This window comes from Phalangium opilio, unplaced genomic scaffold (assembly GCF_054372755.1).
Source record: "Phalangium opilio isolate 3A_F unplaced genomic scaffold, DU_Popi_V2 ptg000031l_1, whole genome shotgun sequence".
Taxonomy (NCBI): domain Eukaryota; kingdom Metazoa; phylum Arthropoda; class Arachnida; order Opiliones; family Phalangiidae; genus Phalangium; species Phalangium opilio.
In genome coordinates this window covers 6,347,889-6,365,725 of record NW_028324158.1, presented here as the reverse complement: position 1 = coordinate 6,365,725, position 17,837 = coordinate 6,347,889, and the positions used below count along the sequence as shown (strand labels likewise).

The window sequence follows — 17,837 nt, the reverse complement described above, 5'->3', positions numbered from 1 at the left end:
ATGTGAAACGGTTCAACGTTGTGAAACCTTCCCACGATAGAAATTTATTGATAATACCTGAAATTTTATAAAATTTCAACTTTTTGACGTAGAATGCGTCGACTAAATTTTAGTTTTCGTAACGTAAATTTTGGAGACTGACCTCCATTTCCCGTAGTGCAGACTAAACCCACCCAGACTAACGCGAGACCAAAACCATTTTTGGCATATCCACTGTACAATGCAGCGTAAATAGCTGGAGTTCGGTTTCCACGGTTCCAAATGACGGACATGAATAACGCCGTTAGACCAAAAGTCCACGCTAAAGTCCAACCAAAAACTTTCGTTTTCTTGAAAGAAAATAACAATGTGTTTAAATTAAGTTTCATATAGGAAAAAAATATCAATTTGTTATGTTAGATCTGAAGTAAGATAAGGGGCTAAAAGTATCGAGTACCAAATTCTTCACTTGCCGAAGATTAATATTCTTGATAACACACCAGCAGTTGGCCCTCTGGTAGCGATTTCTTAATTTTTCCCTCCAAAACGTGAGACGCTCACGGCGGTAGACGGCCGAACTAGATTCAAGCACCCGCGTCCATGTTTAGGTTGAGGGGAAGGGGGTAGGAAATGTTTTTGGAACCCGACCAATTTTTTTCTCTCCTCAAATTTGTTTACTAGTGCCAGGATCTATTACTTTACTTCTAGTCCCTTATCTTACTTCTGATTAGATACAGGGTGGAAAAGATCAGAGTGCCCACATTTTTCGGACATTTTTATTCTTTTTTGACAAGAACATCACCGGGCAACGTTACTTGGAGTTTTTGCGTCAAGAATTTACTGATGCCATTAATGATTTACCATTGGCAGTAGTGACGGATATGTGGTTCCAACAGGATGGCGCCACCGCACTTCGCCGTACCCGTAAGATAGTGGCTGAATAACGAGTTCCCTAACCGATGAATTGGTAGGGGTGGACCAACGGCTCTGGCCTCCATGGTCTCCTGACCTAACTCCGTTAGATTTCTTCCTCTGGGGCTATGTCAAGGGAAAGGTATACGCAACTGAACCAGATTCACACGACGACCTTAAAGCCAGAATAAGAATCGCCACTGCCAACATCACCCCAGGAATGCTTCGCCATTCCCGCGAATCAATGGCCAGTAGACTTGAAGAATGTCTACATCAGGAAGGTAGAGCCAACGAACATTTGCGCTGAAGGACATTAATTTCCTGTTTGTTGCTGGATTAATCTTGCAACATTTATGATATCTTACAAAAACTAATTTTTCATTAACATTATTGTATTGATTTCTTACAAAATCTCATTTTTGTGATAATTTGAAATTACATGAACGATTTGTTTAGTGGATGCCAGAGAATTATTTAATTAAATTTCCATGAGTCTGGAAAATGGACTACAATTAATTTCCTCACTGATCTCGAGTTTTTTTTTGTTATAAAATGTCCGAAAAAGGTGGGCACTCTGATCTTTTCCAAACTGTATATCAACCGAGATAATCAATTCTTGGACCTTATTACTCGTTTGTGCAGGCCCTTATTCCATCTCACCATGAATATATCATATACGTTTATAAGATATGTTCCATAAATATGACTCTTCCAATATTTCGTAATGCTAGAGACTTACTGAGAGCTAGTTTATGGAACGACAAGCGAGAATTGACAACACTCGGAAAATTTTGCAGTCTATCTTCTTATTTAGTCTGCACTAAGCCTTTGACAGCGCCTCACCAGGCGTCGCTTTTTCCTCGAATCTATGACCTACGTCACTTTATGACAAGCTCCAGTTTGTAACCAGTGACAAATTTATGGAACATACCTTACCAACTTATGATATATACAATATTGTTGTATGATGGAACAACAAAAGTGTATTAAGTAGTCTTAGAAGTTCAGAAACCCACCCTAGACATTCGGATTTTCTTTTCTTTGGATAGAAACGTTCCGAGAGCCAATCCCATGGCAAAGACACCAACGTGAACATTGGGCGAGAAAAATCCTCTTAGGGCCATTAATGCGATATAGCTAAAAGAGAAAATTGCTTGTAGATTAGAACCCTTGCTTTAAATGCGTGACTAGCGTACTGACTTCTGGTTAAATTGGGAAAAAGTCTGTATTGGTGTGTCGTCGTAAATATACGTCACTGTCGCAGTCGATAAGACGGCGAATGTCACCAAGAATCCCAAAAATATATGTCCCAATCTTTCGCTTCTGAATTTAAATTTAATAAAAGTAGTAGTTGAAATGCGAGATGAATTCTAACCCCCCCCCCCTCAATCATGCGTATCAGGAAATTATTGAGTGACATTTAGAATTCTTATTTTTCACTTCGTCAACACGGTAACCAGCGTCGCGAGTTTGCTAAGGTGCCAGCCCAAATACCTTTCCGAGTAAAGATGGAGAAATAAGGATTCCCAGTGCCATCTGTACTATTTATATAACTTACTTAAAATAAATCCAAATGTAGAGCAAGCCAATGACCAAAAATTGAAAGTCCGCGCTTAAGTACCAAGTATGGATCCCACACTAGAATGTAAATGATGTTTTATACATAAGTCCATGAATGTAGTAATGGCAGTGCTGCGTATGCAAACGTCATACCCTTCTATCTCTTAGATCAGTGTCATCCTCCTACTGGGCGCGTACAGTATTCCATCTAACAAGAGCGCGACCAGAGGGAGGGATACACAGTCTACACCCCTCTCTACCACCACTAGTCTATAGGAACTATTTAACGGCTGTGTCAACTTCATGCCATTTAAGCAGTGTAAGTGAGGATTTTGAGTTGATCTCGGACGAAGTGTCGTGTTAATTGAATGTAGTAATGGCAGTGCTGCGTATGCAAACGTCATACCCTTCTATCTCTTAGATCAGTGTCATCCTCCTACTGGGCGCGTACGGTATTCCATCTAACAAGAGCGCGACCAGAGGGAGGGATACACAGTCTACACCCCTCTCTACCGCCACTAGTCTATAGGAACTATTTAACGGCTGTGTCAATTTTAACGCCAGATTTATACCAAAAAATTAAGAAAGTAAAATTAAAACTAAAACCAATATAATTTTCTTTATTTAAAAAGACGTTGAGGACAGTTTTCTTATTTTGCTTATTTCCATTCCTGGCGTAGCTATTGACGTATTCTATGGTATCTCTGAATTTAAGTACCTGATCTGGTGCCCATTCAAAATTGTTGATGAAAATGGCTACTTTCCACCAGTTTCTACGACAGGTGTCTGAAAATGGGTCCATTAAGTAGTTCCACATTGGTCCACTTCCGATTACGGGCATCCAAATAATCGAACCCACCATCAGCATGGATAACGGCAGAAATCTTTTAATTTGGTCAATATTTGTTATATTTCAACTCTTAATTTAATTATGAAGTGAAATAACTAGTTACTTCCAAATCCTCCTGGCTAAGATGAATGGGATGTTGAATACATTTTTTCCATACTGGTTCGCGGCTTTCAGCAATTGGTAGGATGTTAGAACTCCCCTGCGTAATCAAAGTTACACGCACGTCAATTATTTTCTAAGTGTAGTGCCTTGCAATTTGTCTAATATACATTTCTCAAAACACATTACCCTAAGCCTACACTCAGGGTTCATGAAAACCTGGAAAGCTCAGGGAAATAAATAGTTGACAAAAGAACTCAGGGAGAACTCAGAGACATTTCGAATTTTTCTTAAAATTCAGGGAAATCAGGCAAATTTTTGAGGTTTGGGGAAGTTTACCATCGCCTACTTGATAGCAATTAATACCCGTAATCCGACTCGACCAAAGAATGCAATCACAATAGGAAAGGGCTCTATTCTCGCCCTGGATATGTTTGAATACTCCGTATAATGGATACCATCTAGGCCTTTAAAAAGCTGACCACCAAATACACTCGCGGATATTGAATCGGAAGTAGTTTGGTGTTGTGGGGGAAAGGAACTATAGCTCTGCGCAGAATCCTGAGTGGTGGGTTTGAAAACTTTGCCCATGCGCAAAGAGAGAAAAAGTACGAATTTCCCGCTCCCTTACAAGGTAAAGGGGGGGGGGTTGGAAGTAATTTTTTTCTCTGCTGAAGGGGCGCCTAAGGACGGTAAGAGATGGGAATCCATAATTCGTTGTATTTATGCATATCCATGGTTTAAGCCATATTATTTTGTTTAAGTTTGATATTGGAATTATATTGTTATTACGTCACAAAGAAGAACGTGTCCACGTTGAGAAATGAGTTACCGACGACTTGCATCTCTATTTTCTTTATCAAAGTCAACATGTATAGAACGTCACCTGTAATGTTATTTTAATTTAATTCTGTTGTGTGTGCATTCTCAGGTAATTGGTTTCATGCTGTAACTTACGGAAGTTGTACGTGTCGCTGTACAAACAAGTGTGTCCTAATAGGACCCAGCATATGCTTATGAACTTCATGCCATTTAAGCAGTGTAAGTGAGGATTTTGAGTTGATCTCGGACGAAGTGTCGTGTTAATTGAACGCCGGATTGAAAAGGCTAATATTATTTGCTGTTTGGTACCTGTACAACGTGGAAATAATGAATTAGAAGTAATATATTATTGTCTAGATGTTTTAGGACTGATGCACTTACTGAAGGTTTTCGGGCATTCCGCTAGTCTGTGATAAGTGTAGTAGTCGAAAATGGTTGATACTAAAACCATAAGAAGAAACGGTGCAATGAATGCTCTAAAGCAAAAGTAAAATGAGGTAAACTTATTAAATATGCACAGCAATGTTACGCCTTTTCCAAAAAATTTCAATGTAAGGGAAATTAATAGCCAATGTTTCTGTTTTGGGGGAAAATATTTTGGGACAAATGAGTTTGGGAGAAATGGGATTTGGGGAAACTGTTTTTGGGTGAAATGGGGGAGAATCCTCCTGCATGTAAAGCTTACAAAACAATCCACATATCGCTCCTTATCTCAACTGGTTTATCCACTTCGCAGGAATTTATTGTAGGTATCCAATGGGTGTTGTTCAACGCTGTTAAATGGGGTATCAACTTTTAAACACGTTTTTCGTTTCAAATTAGCCACAAGTTATTAAAAGCTATCTCCATAAATTTCGACAAGTTTTAAAGGCCTTTGATAACTTCTGATTTATCTACAGACTGTTTAGATAATTACCACTTGTTAGAATTGAATCTAAATCTTGAGTTGAACAGGCCGATGGAATGCACAATCCGAAGCGGAAAGCAGTGTCGTAGAAAGATGCCGCCATCATGACGAAATCTTCCATGTTCTGTAGTGTGTTGTTAAACAAATCTCTATCAAAATTTTCGCGGGTATTAAGGGTTCTGGTGAAACTAAACCCTATTCAGTAATACCCAAGTACATTCTAGTTAACCCCGACTGAAACAAAATACCTCAGTTTTCGTAGTGAAATTTTGGAATGCTGTCATCCTTTCTCCGACGTAATAATATGGTTTATCATTTTCGGGCAAAATTGGTCTTAAATCAAGCAAACAGTATTGGCCCTGGAAGATGACCTCGTCCGAATCGGGAGGGTCGTGAACTCGTATCTCCATGCATTCGTCGTATGATCCAAGAGCAGCCGCACTACCGTGCAGTTGACCACCACCTGGTTTGCCCGTTGCGTCCAACACTGAATAAATAGGTGCCCAAGAGAAATTTATATAACACATTGAAAATTCGATCATTTATGAAGCTATTAGCAGCATTTGAACCGTAGAACGAAAACGTTGATTTATATCAGGAGGGGATAGTAGAAGGAGGATGAGACTCTGTTTCAACTTAATACTTTAGCTATGCAACATGATTCTCCCGGGCCCACCCTAAGTTTTGTTTGCTCTCTCGCTCTTCAAACTTCAGATGGGCATCGCACCGTGGGAGGGTGAATTCAACAACTGTTTGGTACTAAAGCCTCAGCAACCAACCCACAAATTTATTGTCTTGACGTGGGACAAAAATCCACAAGCGCATGCATGCGCCTTGGCAAATAGTTAAACGATAATAGGGTAAGGATGCGGGAATTATTTATCGCGTATGTATCTTTGCTCCAAATGTAAAATGATGTTGGGATGTTACAATTACCCCGTGCACTTTGTGGTACACTTCTCTCGAAGTGAAGTATTATATACTTCTGGTTTATTATCCTTCGAGATTTAGTACTAGCACTTACTTTTAACTGCCCATCGTTTCAAATCCGTCAAATCGGCCACTGTTTGTAAGAGGGCATCATTGCACGTTTCACTAATGACTAGACTTTCTGGAGGGTTGGTCAACATGGGCATGATATTTTTCACGAGCGAACCGACCCCTTTTAACATCGATTCTTCCATCTCGTGCCATTTTCGTTGTAAAATCAAGGGATCTTTTTCCGTAACCGCAACGTCTTTATTGTAAAATCCACCGTAAACTGTGTCCAAGACCGCGCAAATAAGCAACACTCGGCCTAAACATTGAAACCACATCCCGCACCTTGTTAGTTGACGTGTTTACTGTGCTTGAAAATAAATTCGACTGAACATAAATTAGGAATAATAATGAGTTAATAAAATAATTCCAAAGGTGTAATTGCTTTAAACTTGAACGGGAAGTTCAAGCCAGTTAAATTTGTAAAACAATAAAATTAAAGACGTACTTGTCTTCCTCCAAAACGGAAATTTATTACATACGACGTTACTATTGCTATTATGACAGCACGTAAATAACTGAGACTCAATTTAAATTAGCATTGTCTTTCAGTTTCTTAATTAAATTTAAGGGGTTCATTTGTATGCACGAGATTTTACGGCTTTAAGTTACTGTTATTCACGTTATGAGGTCAAATGTTGAGAGTGTGGGTTGAATTTTAATTTAATGCTAAAAGTACTAAAGTGGATTTACGGCTTACTTGAAAAAAGAACACGTGTTTAGCATGAACAAAATTGAATTGAAGCTAACACCTAAATGGATCATTGAAATATAATCATCGAAATTTAAGAATGCAATTAGGCCTAGTTCTTTTAGCCTTAATTGTTTTTATTGACAATATTCAGGGTGTTTCTGATAAGTCTGGCATAAATTAAGGGCGATTTTATTGAGCGATTTTGAGTCGAAAAATCTTGGGAAAATGGTGTCCAGAAATGTAGAAAACGTCCGTACGTTTCAACCGATGCGTCACGGAGCCATAACTTTTACTTTACCACCTTTAAAAGCGTTTCAATTGTTTTTGAATGTTTTTGACCTCTACCTTGACGCATAGTATGTATGATTTTCTTTCTTCTGAATTTGACCTTACAGAATGATTTTGTCACGTAAAATTTCCTCCTATGGCGACAAAGTACTCTTTATTATCATTATTATTGTTATGAACGTCGCACAATGAAATTATTAACTCGATTCAACTTGTCGTCTTATCACACCATAAGTTTCATTAGTATGACACTACCTATACTCCGTGATGCTAGAGACTAAATTACTGTGAGCTAGTTTGAGAACGACAAGGGAGAATTAGCAGTCCTTCTTCTTATTTAGTTTGTACTAAGCCTTTGACAGTGCCTCACTAGGCGTCGCTTTACGAGAATCTATGACGTTTCACCGACATTATTTCATGACAAGCTCTCAGTAAGCAGTGACAAACTTGGAATACATTTTATGTACTTATGCTATTATGTACAGGTATCGCTAGCTAAGATCTGGATATACTTAGATATTTCCAATTAAATATTTGAATTAACAGAGTATCTTCATGCTTTAAAATACGATCGTTTGAAAGCTTGAGCTAAAAGGAAGCCTATTGGGGTCGCTTGCTTAAGTGGGGTAATTTTGAAGAGATTAAGATGAAATTTTATACCTTTTTTAAAAAACATTTAACACTTGTTCAAAAATTCGAAATACTAGTCTTTGCAATTGCTGAGAAAATATGGTTTGAAAAAAAAATTAATTTTAAACCATATGAGTCGAGAGCGTAACAATGAATACAATAAAACAATTTTATCTTTTAATTTTTTCTATTGAACATTATCAGTTTCCATTCGGTATCAGAGGAGACGATCGAGGAGACGATACACTTCAGACAGTATTATTTCTTAACATTTCTTACTTTATATTATCATGGATATGTGTAAATACTACATATTATGGATTGCCATCTCTTACCTTCTAAATGAGGCGTTTTGCTAAGGCGCCCGTTCAGCAGGGAATAAAAATATGGCTTAGCCCCTCCTCCAACCTTCTGAGGGAGAGGGAAACTCGTACTTTTTCTCTCTTTGCGCATGGGCAAAATTTCAAGTTCCTTTCCCCTACTTCTGACTCAATTTAGATCCACCTCACATTCGCGAGTTGTTAGGTATTTGGTGGCTAGCTTTTTAAAGGCCTAGTTGGGAATCCATAATGTGTAGCATTTATACATATCCATGACACTATACCCCACATATACTATATAATATACACTACATACTATAATATTTTAAAATTATATCCGATTATTTTAATCATTTCGATTTCAAACAAAACAAATTCTGAGATGATGACTTACCCGCGACAATATTATTTCTTAACATGACCATGTTTACTGTTTCTCTGTATTTTGATTTTCTTTTCCATTTTCTTCAGTATTGTTTTCGTGCATTTTCTTTCCGTTTTGAGTTAGTTTCCCATTTATGGTAAGACACTCGTTTGTGGTTTCCATGGCTACTGAATAAATGTGGTCCTCACTTTTTTCCGATTTTTCTTTCTCTACCTTGATTAACTTTTTGGGGTTGAAGATTATGGCGTCCAGTTCATTCAAAGGACATTCGAATAATATCCGGGCGAACACTGCCACGATAAAGCTGATCATAGCGTGTCCCAAATACATCCAAACCTTAAAATTGAAAGGTTAAAATGTCGTATGGTGGGATAGATCTTCCACAATCAAGTTCCAATTGATTTGATAATTACCATAGTAACGTTTGAAAGATCGATATTGCCTCTTAAGCTAGCGGTGTAGTAGTTCATGACCAAAGCGTGAAATAAGTACAACGTAAATGTGAAACGGTTTAACGTCGTGAAACCTTCCCACGATAAAATTTTGTTAACAATACCTGAAAATCATTTGAACAATTGAGAACATTATTTGAAATAACGGTCAGAAGCTGGACTTACCACCGTTTCCTGTAGCACAAACCAGACACAACCAAATTAACGCGAGGCCGAAACCATTTTTGGTGAAGCCACTGTACATTGCCGCGTAGATAGGTGTCACTCGCATTCCACTGTTCCATATCTCGACCGCGTATAACGCCGTCAGACCCATTGCAACGGATACAGTCCAACCAATTATCTTGGTCGTCTAAAGCAAAAGGTTACTTTGATCAGGATATAGATGTAATTTTAGAAGCAGAATGGAGAACAGAGTCATCTGGGCGCGTCCAAGTCCAGGACCCCCTTCCCTGGGACGGGAAGAAGAGGCGGGTCATAGCGACAGAGGTAAAAGGTAATTACATATTTTTTGCCGTCCCCGTCAGTAACGTCATCAAAACGTAGTTGAAGTGAGCAGCCAATAAGATAATTTAAACTTTTCGTTACGTGGTGGAGGGAGGGGCTCTATACTGGGCTAAGAGTCAGACTGAAGTAAAGACTAGCTGTTCTGCCTTCCTGCTTCTAAAATTACATCTATCCCTGCTTTGATATTATGGTTTTCGACCAATTATACAAGATCACATCTCGCAGGATCTTTCAACATGTGAAGAGGTACTCATTGCTATAGTTTAATGTCATGAAACACATACCCTTGACATTTGAATTTTTTTATCTTTCGATAAAAATGTTCCCAGCCCCAATCCCATGGCAAAGACCCCAATGTGAACATTCGGCGAGTAATAACCTCTTAAGGACATGTTAGCGATGTACCTATAATTTTAAAAATAGATCAAAAAGCTGGTTAATATGATGCATCAAAAGCATAAGTTCATAAGATATGTTCCATAAGCTTGTCACTGGTTAATGAGAGCTTGTCATAACGTGACCCCCGACTTTTGTACTTCAAAATGATAGTTGCACTATATATAGTGGCTGAGTCAGAAGACATTAAGTGACACCCTTTTTATTCCTATGGCCTTTTGATAAAACCATGGCTGGTAACAACACCTGACAGCACTGACCTCTGATTAACTTGGGAAAATGTTTGAACTGGCGTATCATCGTATATGTAGGTGATTGCTGCTGTCGATAAAACGGAGAACATCACTAAGAAAACCAAAAAGGCGTGTCCAAGCCTTTCACTCCTAAAATGTGTTATATAAATTATAAAATAAGTTGTTTTTACTTAGCCTATACCTACTTGAAGTAAATCCAAATGTAAAGTAATCCAACGACCAGAAATTGCATGTCCGTGCTCAAGTACCAAGTATGGTTAGCGCACTAGAATCAAAACAGTTGCACGTCAGGCATTAAAGGATCTCCGCTAACGTGCATCGTTACCAACCTGCTCCTCCGCCGGTTGAAAATTATTGATGAAAATGGCAACTTTCCACCAACTTTTACGGCAAGTGTCCGAAAATGGATCCATTAAGTAGTTCCACATTGGTCCACTTCCGATTACGGGCATCCAAATAATCAAACCCACCACCAGCATGGATAAAGGCACAAATCTATTAATTTATTCTAATTATTATTATATTTTCAAAGTTAATTTAATTATAAAGTGAAGTAACTAATTACTTAAAAACTCTCCTGGCTAATATGATAGGTATGTTGAATACATTTTTTCCATACTGGTTCGCCGCTTTCAGTATTTGATATGATGTTAAAAGTCCCCTTTCATATTAAATATTTATTTATAAATACTGTAATATGCACGTCATTTTAGCAAGTGGAAATAATTACGTTACAAAGAAGAATGTGTCCACGCTGAGAAATCCGTTAAGGATGACTTGCATCTCTATTTGCTTGGCAGCGGTGAACATGTATAGAAGATCCCCTGTGAAAGATTTACTTATTTGTACATACTAGGCCGATTCGTAACTACAGCTTGAAGGAGAGACGGTTGGAGTGGTAATCCCCATGCCTATAACGTTGCCTCTGTATCCAGGGCCGGAAATAAGCACAGGAGACTGGACCTTGTCCAATAAAATCTTAAAATGTCCCATAGTTTTTTAAATTCTAAGAGGGTCACTGGACATCTTGACCAATAAATGTTGTTGATAAGTGTTGATAACTTGACTATGAAGATGCCACACTAATGTCCTGCAAATTTCCCAGTCAAAGGAGGGTTCACTGGACACATGTCCTATAAGACATTTTGCTTATTTCCGGCCCTGTCTGTAGATGGGGTACGGACTGCAACGTTATAGGTATAGAGGTTTCGGCTCCATCCCTCTCTCCTTCAAGATTTGACCACCATTCGTGTACGGATTTAACCCAAGGGTTATCTCTAAATTATTTTCCTTGTTGCTATTAAATTGGGTCGTCAAAATGATGTTTATATATGAAATTTAATATAGTGTCCATCAATACGCCAGTCATTCTTAAATATAATATTTTACGGGTGTTTTATGCTATAGGAGAATGAATTATTTTCCGTGTCATTGTTTTCTGCTTTACGAAATTATACCTATAATATTCAAAGATGTTAGCTCGTTGCTACAACACTGATTTTTATCAGAAGGAGATATAAGAAGGATGACACTCTGCATACTCTTAATACTTTAGTTATGTAACAGGATTCTTCCCAGGCTTACACTTATTGTGCTCATCAAACTTCAGATGGGCATCGAACCGTGTGATGAATTCTATAACTGTTTGGTACTAAATCCTCAGCAATCAACCCACAAACCTCGTCTTTGACTTGGGACAAAAGTGCACGAGCGCATGCGTATTGGCAAATAGTTAAGCGCTAATAGAGTAATGAAGAGGGAACTATTTATCGCTTATGTGATTCGGTTTAATAACCTTGCTCCAAATGTAAAATGATGTTGGGAAGAATCATGTTACAATTACCCCGCTTTGTGGTGCTAGAAGTATTATATGCTTCTGATAATATGTGTTTTATATATATCTATCCATTGATATATCATTGAAGATGTACTGTGTTCCATGGTCATAGTTATATCTATTGAAACAACGGGCTAACTTACGAAAATTGTACGTATCGCTGAACAAATAGGTATGACCCAACATGACCCAAGTTATGGTCATAAACCGTACACCATTTAGAGCGTATAATTGAGGATTGTGAGGTGATCTTGCCGCCAGTGTCTTCTTAACTGAACGCCGGATTGAAAATGCTAAAAGTAACGTCTGATTCGTACCTGAAAGACACGGAACCTTTAAATCCTATTACCTTAGCTGTAAGTTTTAGGCGCATAAGATGTGTTCCATAATTGTGACACTACCCATCATTCGTAATGCTAGAGACTTACTGAGAGCTAGTAAGAGAACGACGCGAGAATCGACTACACTATGCTTTGCAGTCCATCTTCTCCTATTTAGTCTCTACTAAGCCTTTGATAGCGCCTCAACAGGCGTCGCTTTACCTCGAATCTATTACCTACCTCCCTCACTTCATGAAAAGCTCCCAGTAACCAGTGACAAACTTGTGGAACATATCTTATGAACGTGTTATTTTAGTTGCATTGTAAACCTACTAAGGTATTTTGGACATTCCGCGAGTCTGGGATAAGTGTAGTAATCGAAAATAGTTGAAACTAAAACCACTAGAAGAAACGATGTTATACATGCTCTAAGGCAAATTTAAAATAAATTTGGTTTCAAGTTTAATATGCGACTATATGTTAGGTCTTACAGAGAAATCCACATATCGTTATGTATTTCCACAGGTTTTTCCGTTTCGCAGGAATTTATTGTTTGTATCCAGTTGGAGTTGTTTAATGCTATATAAAATGATACGTAATTAATCGATCGTGGATTGAGTTCCTTCGAGCTCAATACGATAAGAGGATTTTAAGGATGACCCCTTAAATTTAATTAACGAACCGAAAGACATTGCTAATTTAATTAAGGGGTAATCCATAAAACACTCAAATCATATTTCAAGAACAGTGGCCCTTTAGGCATAATGGAAATAGAAGTTGCATTTTCCACTCAAAATCGACCAAAGAACATCTCCCCTTAATTTATGGCTGACTTATCTGAAACACCCTGTATGCCTTCTTGTAATAAACGACTTTTGGTTCAAATTGTTACCATTTGTTAAAATTGAGTCTAAATCTTGAGTTGAACAGGCCGATGGAATACACAATCCGAAGCGGAAAGCCGTGTCGTAGAAAGATGGTGCCATAATAACGAAATCTTTCATATTCTGTAATGTGTAATTGCAGAAATTATCAAAAGACTAATATTATCATATATATCGTACTCTATATACTAATTAATCTAATCTTTCTATAATTTAGTAAAAAGTAACCTCAGTTTTTGTAGTGAAATTTTGGAATACAGTCATCTTTTCACCGAAGTAATAATATGGTTTATCATTTTCAGGCAAAATTGGTCTAAAATCCACCAAACAGTATTGGCCCTGGAACATGACTTCATCTGTGTCAGGAAGGTCGCGAACTCGTATCTCCATGCATTCATCGTACGATCCAAGGGCGGAAATGGTACCGTGCAGTTGACCACCACCTGGTTTGCCCGTTGCGTCCAACACTAGGTAAATTGCATTGATAATTTTTCAGTTTTTAATTTACTAGTTAGAATTAGTCATCCATTGAAATGTCTATTATCTCATTTGGCGGGCTTCTTTCAACGCCAATCAGAGCAGGGTTTTTTTTTGTCAACTACTACTTGTGTACTTACTTTTAACTGCCCATCGTTTCAATTCAGTCAAATCGGCCACCGTTTGTAAGAGGGCATCATTGCACGTTTCACTAATGATTAGACCTTCGGGAGGGTTGGTCAACATGGGCATGATATTTTTCACGAGCGAACCGACACCTGTTAACATCGAGTCTTCCATTTCATGCCATTTTCGTTGTAAAATCAAGGGATCTTTTTCCGTAACCGCAACGTCTTTATTGTAAAATCCACCGTAAACTGTGTCCAAGACCGCGCAAATAAGCAACACTTTGCAGAAGCATTGAAGCCACATCGCGTTCCTTTCACTTTAAAACTTCTATACCAAGAAACAAGTGACTGGATAGTACCGAATATAAAAAATAAATGCTAAGCTGCTAAGGTTTCTGATCAAGTTTTAGAGAATTCAAATAAGGTAAAACAAAGCTTTCTGAAATAAATGTTCCTAAACGTTTGTAATTGATATTTAAACGACGAGATGTAAGACTTAGATTGTTTTCCTCGATAACAGAAGTTGATTTAACCCGAAGTATAACCTGTTTTTCACCATTCTTCATTTTCGCGTTTACAACATAGGTATCTTCTCAGTAATTTACTCTTAATAAGTATATTACCCCCGTATTAAACCGTTTGACCATCAAATTGTTTTACCGGATATAAATAACCTTCGTTTAAGTGACGTATCACGTTCTCCATCAAAATTAACTCGGAAATAATGTTAATTTTCACAAAGGTTATAGGGCCCCTTGCAACTTGTTGAAATGAAAACTTCGCGAAATTTTTCGAAGAAACATGGTCTGAACTAAAATCAGTAAAGTTTGAACGGAAACAATTTTTTTAATAACACCAGAAGGGGATAATAGAAGAAGGATGACACTCTGTATCTCCTTAATACTTTAGTTACGTAGCCTCTGTTCATATCGTAAACTAAGCCTAACGATCCTGTAATAAAACTTAAGCCGTGTTTACACGAGACATTATGAAACCGGTTTGTAAAAACTAATCCATTCATAAATTAAATAATAACTCCGTTTTCTTATAAAAGATCTCTATATGATAATCAAATTTTCGACGTTTCCAAAACGGTTGAAAACGATTTCAAAATTTTCTAGTTTAGATGGGTAGTGATTCCAGTTTGAAATATTCAGTATTTCACGCGCTGTTTCGAATTTTAAAAAGAGAATATATATATATATATATATGATAATCAAATTTTCGACGTTTCCAAAACGGTTGAAAACGATTTCAAAATTTTCTAGTTTAGATGGGTAGTGATTCCAGTTTGAAATATTCAGTATTTCACGCGCTGTTTCGAATTTTAAAAAGAGAAACATTTTGCCTATCTTCCAATATTAATTCTACTGACCATAGTGTCGTAATTAACTGAACACGATTTCACCAAAAGATAAATATAAAATGCACCTTTTATATTTATATATTTTTTCACTAAAACAATGGAAGAAAAAGTGAAACATAAGTATAGTTGTTTTTAAGTAAATTTCCAAATACCTACGAACAAGTGAAAAACAGATATAGACATATTCTGAAACAAAAAATAAGTGTCCTTCGTTGTCTTTAATGTATTCATTCACAATCGCATTGTTTAACAATACAGCTTTATGAAACCCATTTCGCGAAGTGACATCATATCCTCGAAACAATTTACATCCCAAGAATCGAATCGAACTCATTAATTTATTGATATTTTCAAGGTTATACTTAACTGTTACATGTCTTACTTTCCTTTATTGAAAGGCGGATAATCCATTGTTTTTCTTCTTCGAAAAACTTTCCAAAACCGATAAAAATCTTATTATTCAACCCCTTCTTAAATTATGCCTTGAAAAGTACAGACTTTTTTAAAATTGCGATTGGATATTTCATTCATTTCAAAAAGTCGTCTCCGCCGCTAAGGACTACAGCTGAGTTCATTTGAATTGTTTTCACATTTATTTCGGTGAAATGTGGAAATTTTTCTTCTTCATATTGAACGTGGTTTTGGTTTTGGTTTCGCTATGGAATTTGTCAAATGGTTTCTTATTGGAGGATGCCGTAACTGAAGCGACGCACCAAGAAGTCCTCAAAAAATGGGTGAAGCTGGAAGATGGTATGATATGGTTAAACGGGAAACTGGCCACTTCGTTGGAACCTCATATTGGAAAGATTAAAATATTGAACGTTTCGACGCCATGTTCCGAAAGTTTGGTTAGAAGTTATAACGGATTAATGCAAAATAAAGGATGGGCAATTCGACGTAAGCAGTTTTATCATCATAATTTTAAGACATTTTGTTGTATTATCAGCTTAACATAAGTTCGTAAGATATGTTCCATAAGTTTGTCACTGGTTACTGAGAGCTTTTCATGAAGTGACGTAGGTGAAACGTCATAGATTCTCCTAAAGCGACGCCTAGTGAGGCGCTGTCAAAGGCTTAGTACAGACTAAATAGGAAGATGGACAACAAAATTAACCTAATGTAGTCAATTCTCGCTTGTCGTTCTCGAACTAGCTCGAGCTGTAAGTCTCTATCATTACGAAGTATAGCATGTGTTACACTTATGGAACATATCTTAGAAACTTCTGATATATAGAAATGAAATTATAGCCCAAGAAAGTTTTCGAGGGACTTTTTCGCAACGGTGGGTTCAAAAGTAATTTCTTATTGTTGTGTTCATTGCTATAATTGCAATTTCTAGTACTGGACGCAACAGGCAAGCCACTTGCGGGTATTTTACGCAACCCATCGACATTTGGTAGCTTCTACGGATGCTTGCACCTGCAAGTTCCAACAATTGAAGAAGAATTGCTGAACAAAACTATAGACTCTTTCAATTTCAACGATTTTTATAAGACCACCGACTTTATGGGCAAATATTGTCTGTTCGACGTAAGACCGACTTTACCTAAAAGAGACAGATTCGTCTACAATTATAACTTACCTCGGCCTTTTAATAACATGACCGCCAACAATGAGGTAATTACCGTTTTGTATTTTTCCATCCAAAGTATATCTAGTCGATGATTTAATAGGTTCTCTGACAGCCTAGTACACTTAGTTCTAGTCAAAAAGCTTACTTACACTTTGTGTTAACATAATTCATCTATTAACAACCACAATCAATTTGTCGCTAATTAACTTTTATGATACTAAAAACACGTTTGTAGTTGATGGAATACGTCTATGGAAGTCTGGGACACAGTTACGAGATTCCGATCAGAACTGGTCTTTGCTTACCCAACAAGTGTAGCGATGATGACGTGCGAAGTGTCATTTCTATCAGTAATTTATAAATAAGACCATTTTAATCTAATTAAGCCCTTTGATTTTTATTAATTACACACGTGTTTCAGTTATGGCGCATTCGGACTTCTTTCATATAAGCTTGCACACTTGCCAAGAAAAACCTAATGTCGTTTTGGAAACTCATCAAATTATAATTATGTAATTATCTTTAAATTAGAATTTATTGTTTAGTTATGGTTTTCTGAAGATTCATAAGCTTGAATTGAAAGTTGTCATCAGCTAATAGACGTTTTAGATGTAAAAAAAATGGCTAAAAAGGGGAGGCAACGCTCTCAAAAGTACAATTTTATAAATTTATTTCAAATTTCCCTAAACAGATGCGTATTTTCATTCTTTGGCGTGATATGCTCTTTGGCTACGTTTTTTGACTACAGGATGTACGGTCCTGGAAATAAGACTGAAGAATCAAACATGACAGGTCAATCCTACCAAAAATATAAATACTAAAATATAAATTTCCAGACTAAAGAAGGCAGACTCAATTGTTAAAATTCTTCGAATTTAGGTGCAGAAACTGAAATATTCAGCGCAAAGCAATTCGCTTACATATTTTCATTGCGTCGTAACGTTAGATTGGTCTTGAGTACCAAACAGCTTACGGATAAAAAACTATCCTGCCTACAAGGTCTCCGTTTCATAGCCTTTACTTGGGTTGTCATTGGCCAAATAATTCTAACTGTTGATCCGTTCTTCTTACGTAAGAATACTGATACGTGAAAAATTTATTCTTTAAGAAAGCCTTAAGGTTAAGAAATAGGCCAAATAGTAATAACAATCGTTCATTA

General features: G+C 37.1%; 4 protein-coding genes and 1 long non-coding RNA gene across 9 annotated transcripts in view; 1 reads left to right on the top strand and 4 right to left on the bottom strand.

The window, feature by feature from the left end:
* LOC149690257 (nose resistant to fluoxetine protein 6-like) overlaps positions 1-17,837 on the top strand; it is a 204,074-nt gene that overhangs the window by 183,083 nt on the left and 3,154 nt on the right. The window contains exons 6-12 of one of the 5 annotated variants that reach the window (XM_089869763.1): positions 13,437-13,605; positions 15,795-16,002; positions 16,445-16,722; positions 16,914-17,028; positions 17,100-17,190; positions 17,370-17,470; positions 17,558-17,749. In XM_089869763.1, coding sequence (XP_089725889.1) covers positions 15,858-16,002; positions 16,445-16,722; positions 16,914-17,028; positions 17,100-17,190; positions 17,370-17,470; positions 17,558-17,749 — 922 coding nt within the window. In that variant the 5' untranslated portion in view covers positions 13,437-13,605; positions 15,795-15,857. The other 4 variants (XM_089869762.1, XM_089869761.1, XM_089869764.1 and 1 more) reach the window with 4 other exon arrangements.
* Positions 66-8,524, bottom strand: LOC149690261 (nose resistant to fluoxetine protein 6-like). The gene is made up of 14 exons (XM_089870495.1): positions 8,494-8,524; positions 6,154-6,426; positions 5,378-5,616; positions 5,139-5,253; positions 4,604-4,663; positions 4,358-4,531; positions 4,193-4,286; positions 3,405-3,500; positions 3,170-3,335; positions 2,605-2,634; positions 2,450-2,529; positions 2,092-2,214; positions 1,908-2,028; positions 66-329 (listed from the first exon to the last, which is right to left on the bottom strand). The coding sequence occupies exons 1-14, from the start codon at positions 8,522-8,524 to the stop codon at positions 66-68; spliced, it is 1,866 nt and encodes a 621-aa protein (XP_089726621.1).
* Positions 8,837-9,836, bottom strand: LOC149690260 (nose resistant to fluoxetine protein 6-like). The gene is made up of 3 exons (XM_089869781.1): positions 9,728-9,836; positions 9,102-9,288; positions 8,837-9,040 (listed from the first exon to the last, which is right to left on the bottom strand). Exons 1-3 carry the CDS (start codon positions 9,833-9,835, stop codon positions 8,871-8,873), a joined length of 465 nt encoding a protein of 154 aa, XP_089725907.1. The 5' UTR covers position 9,836; the 3' UTR covers positions 8,837-8,870.
* LOC149690259 (nose resistant to fluoxetine protein 6-like) lies at positions 10,048-10,932 on the bottom strand. The gene is made up of 5 exons (XM_089870494.1): positions 10,824-10,932; positions 10,659-10,754; positions 10,423-10,588; positions 10,279-10,358; positions 10,048-10,222 (listed from the first exon to the last, which is right to left on the bottom strand). The coding sequence occupies exons 1-5, from the start codon at positions 10,901-10,903 to the stop codon at positions 10,048-10,050; spliced, it is 597 nt and encodes a 198-aa protein (XP_089726620.1). The 5' UTR covers positions 10,904-10,932.
* LOC149690258 (uncharacterized) lies at positions 12,664-13,242 on the bottom strand. The gene is made up of 2 exons (XR_016383880.1): positions 13,143-13,242; positions 12,664-12,829 (listed from the first exon to the last, which is right to left on the bottom strand). It is a non-coding gene; the product is annotated as an uncharacterized LOC149690258 (long non-coding RNA).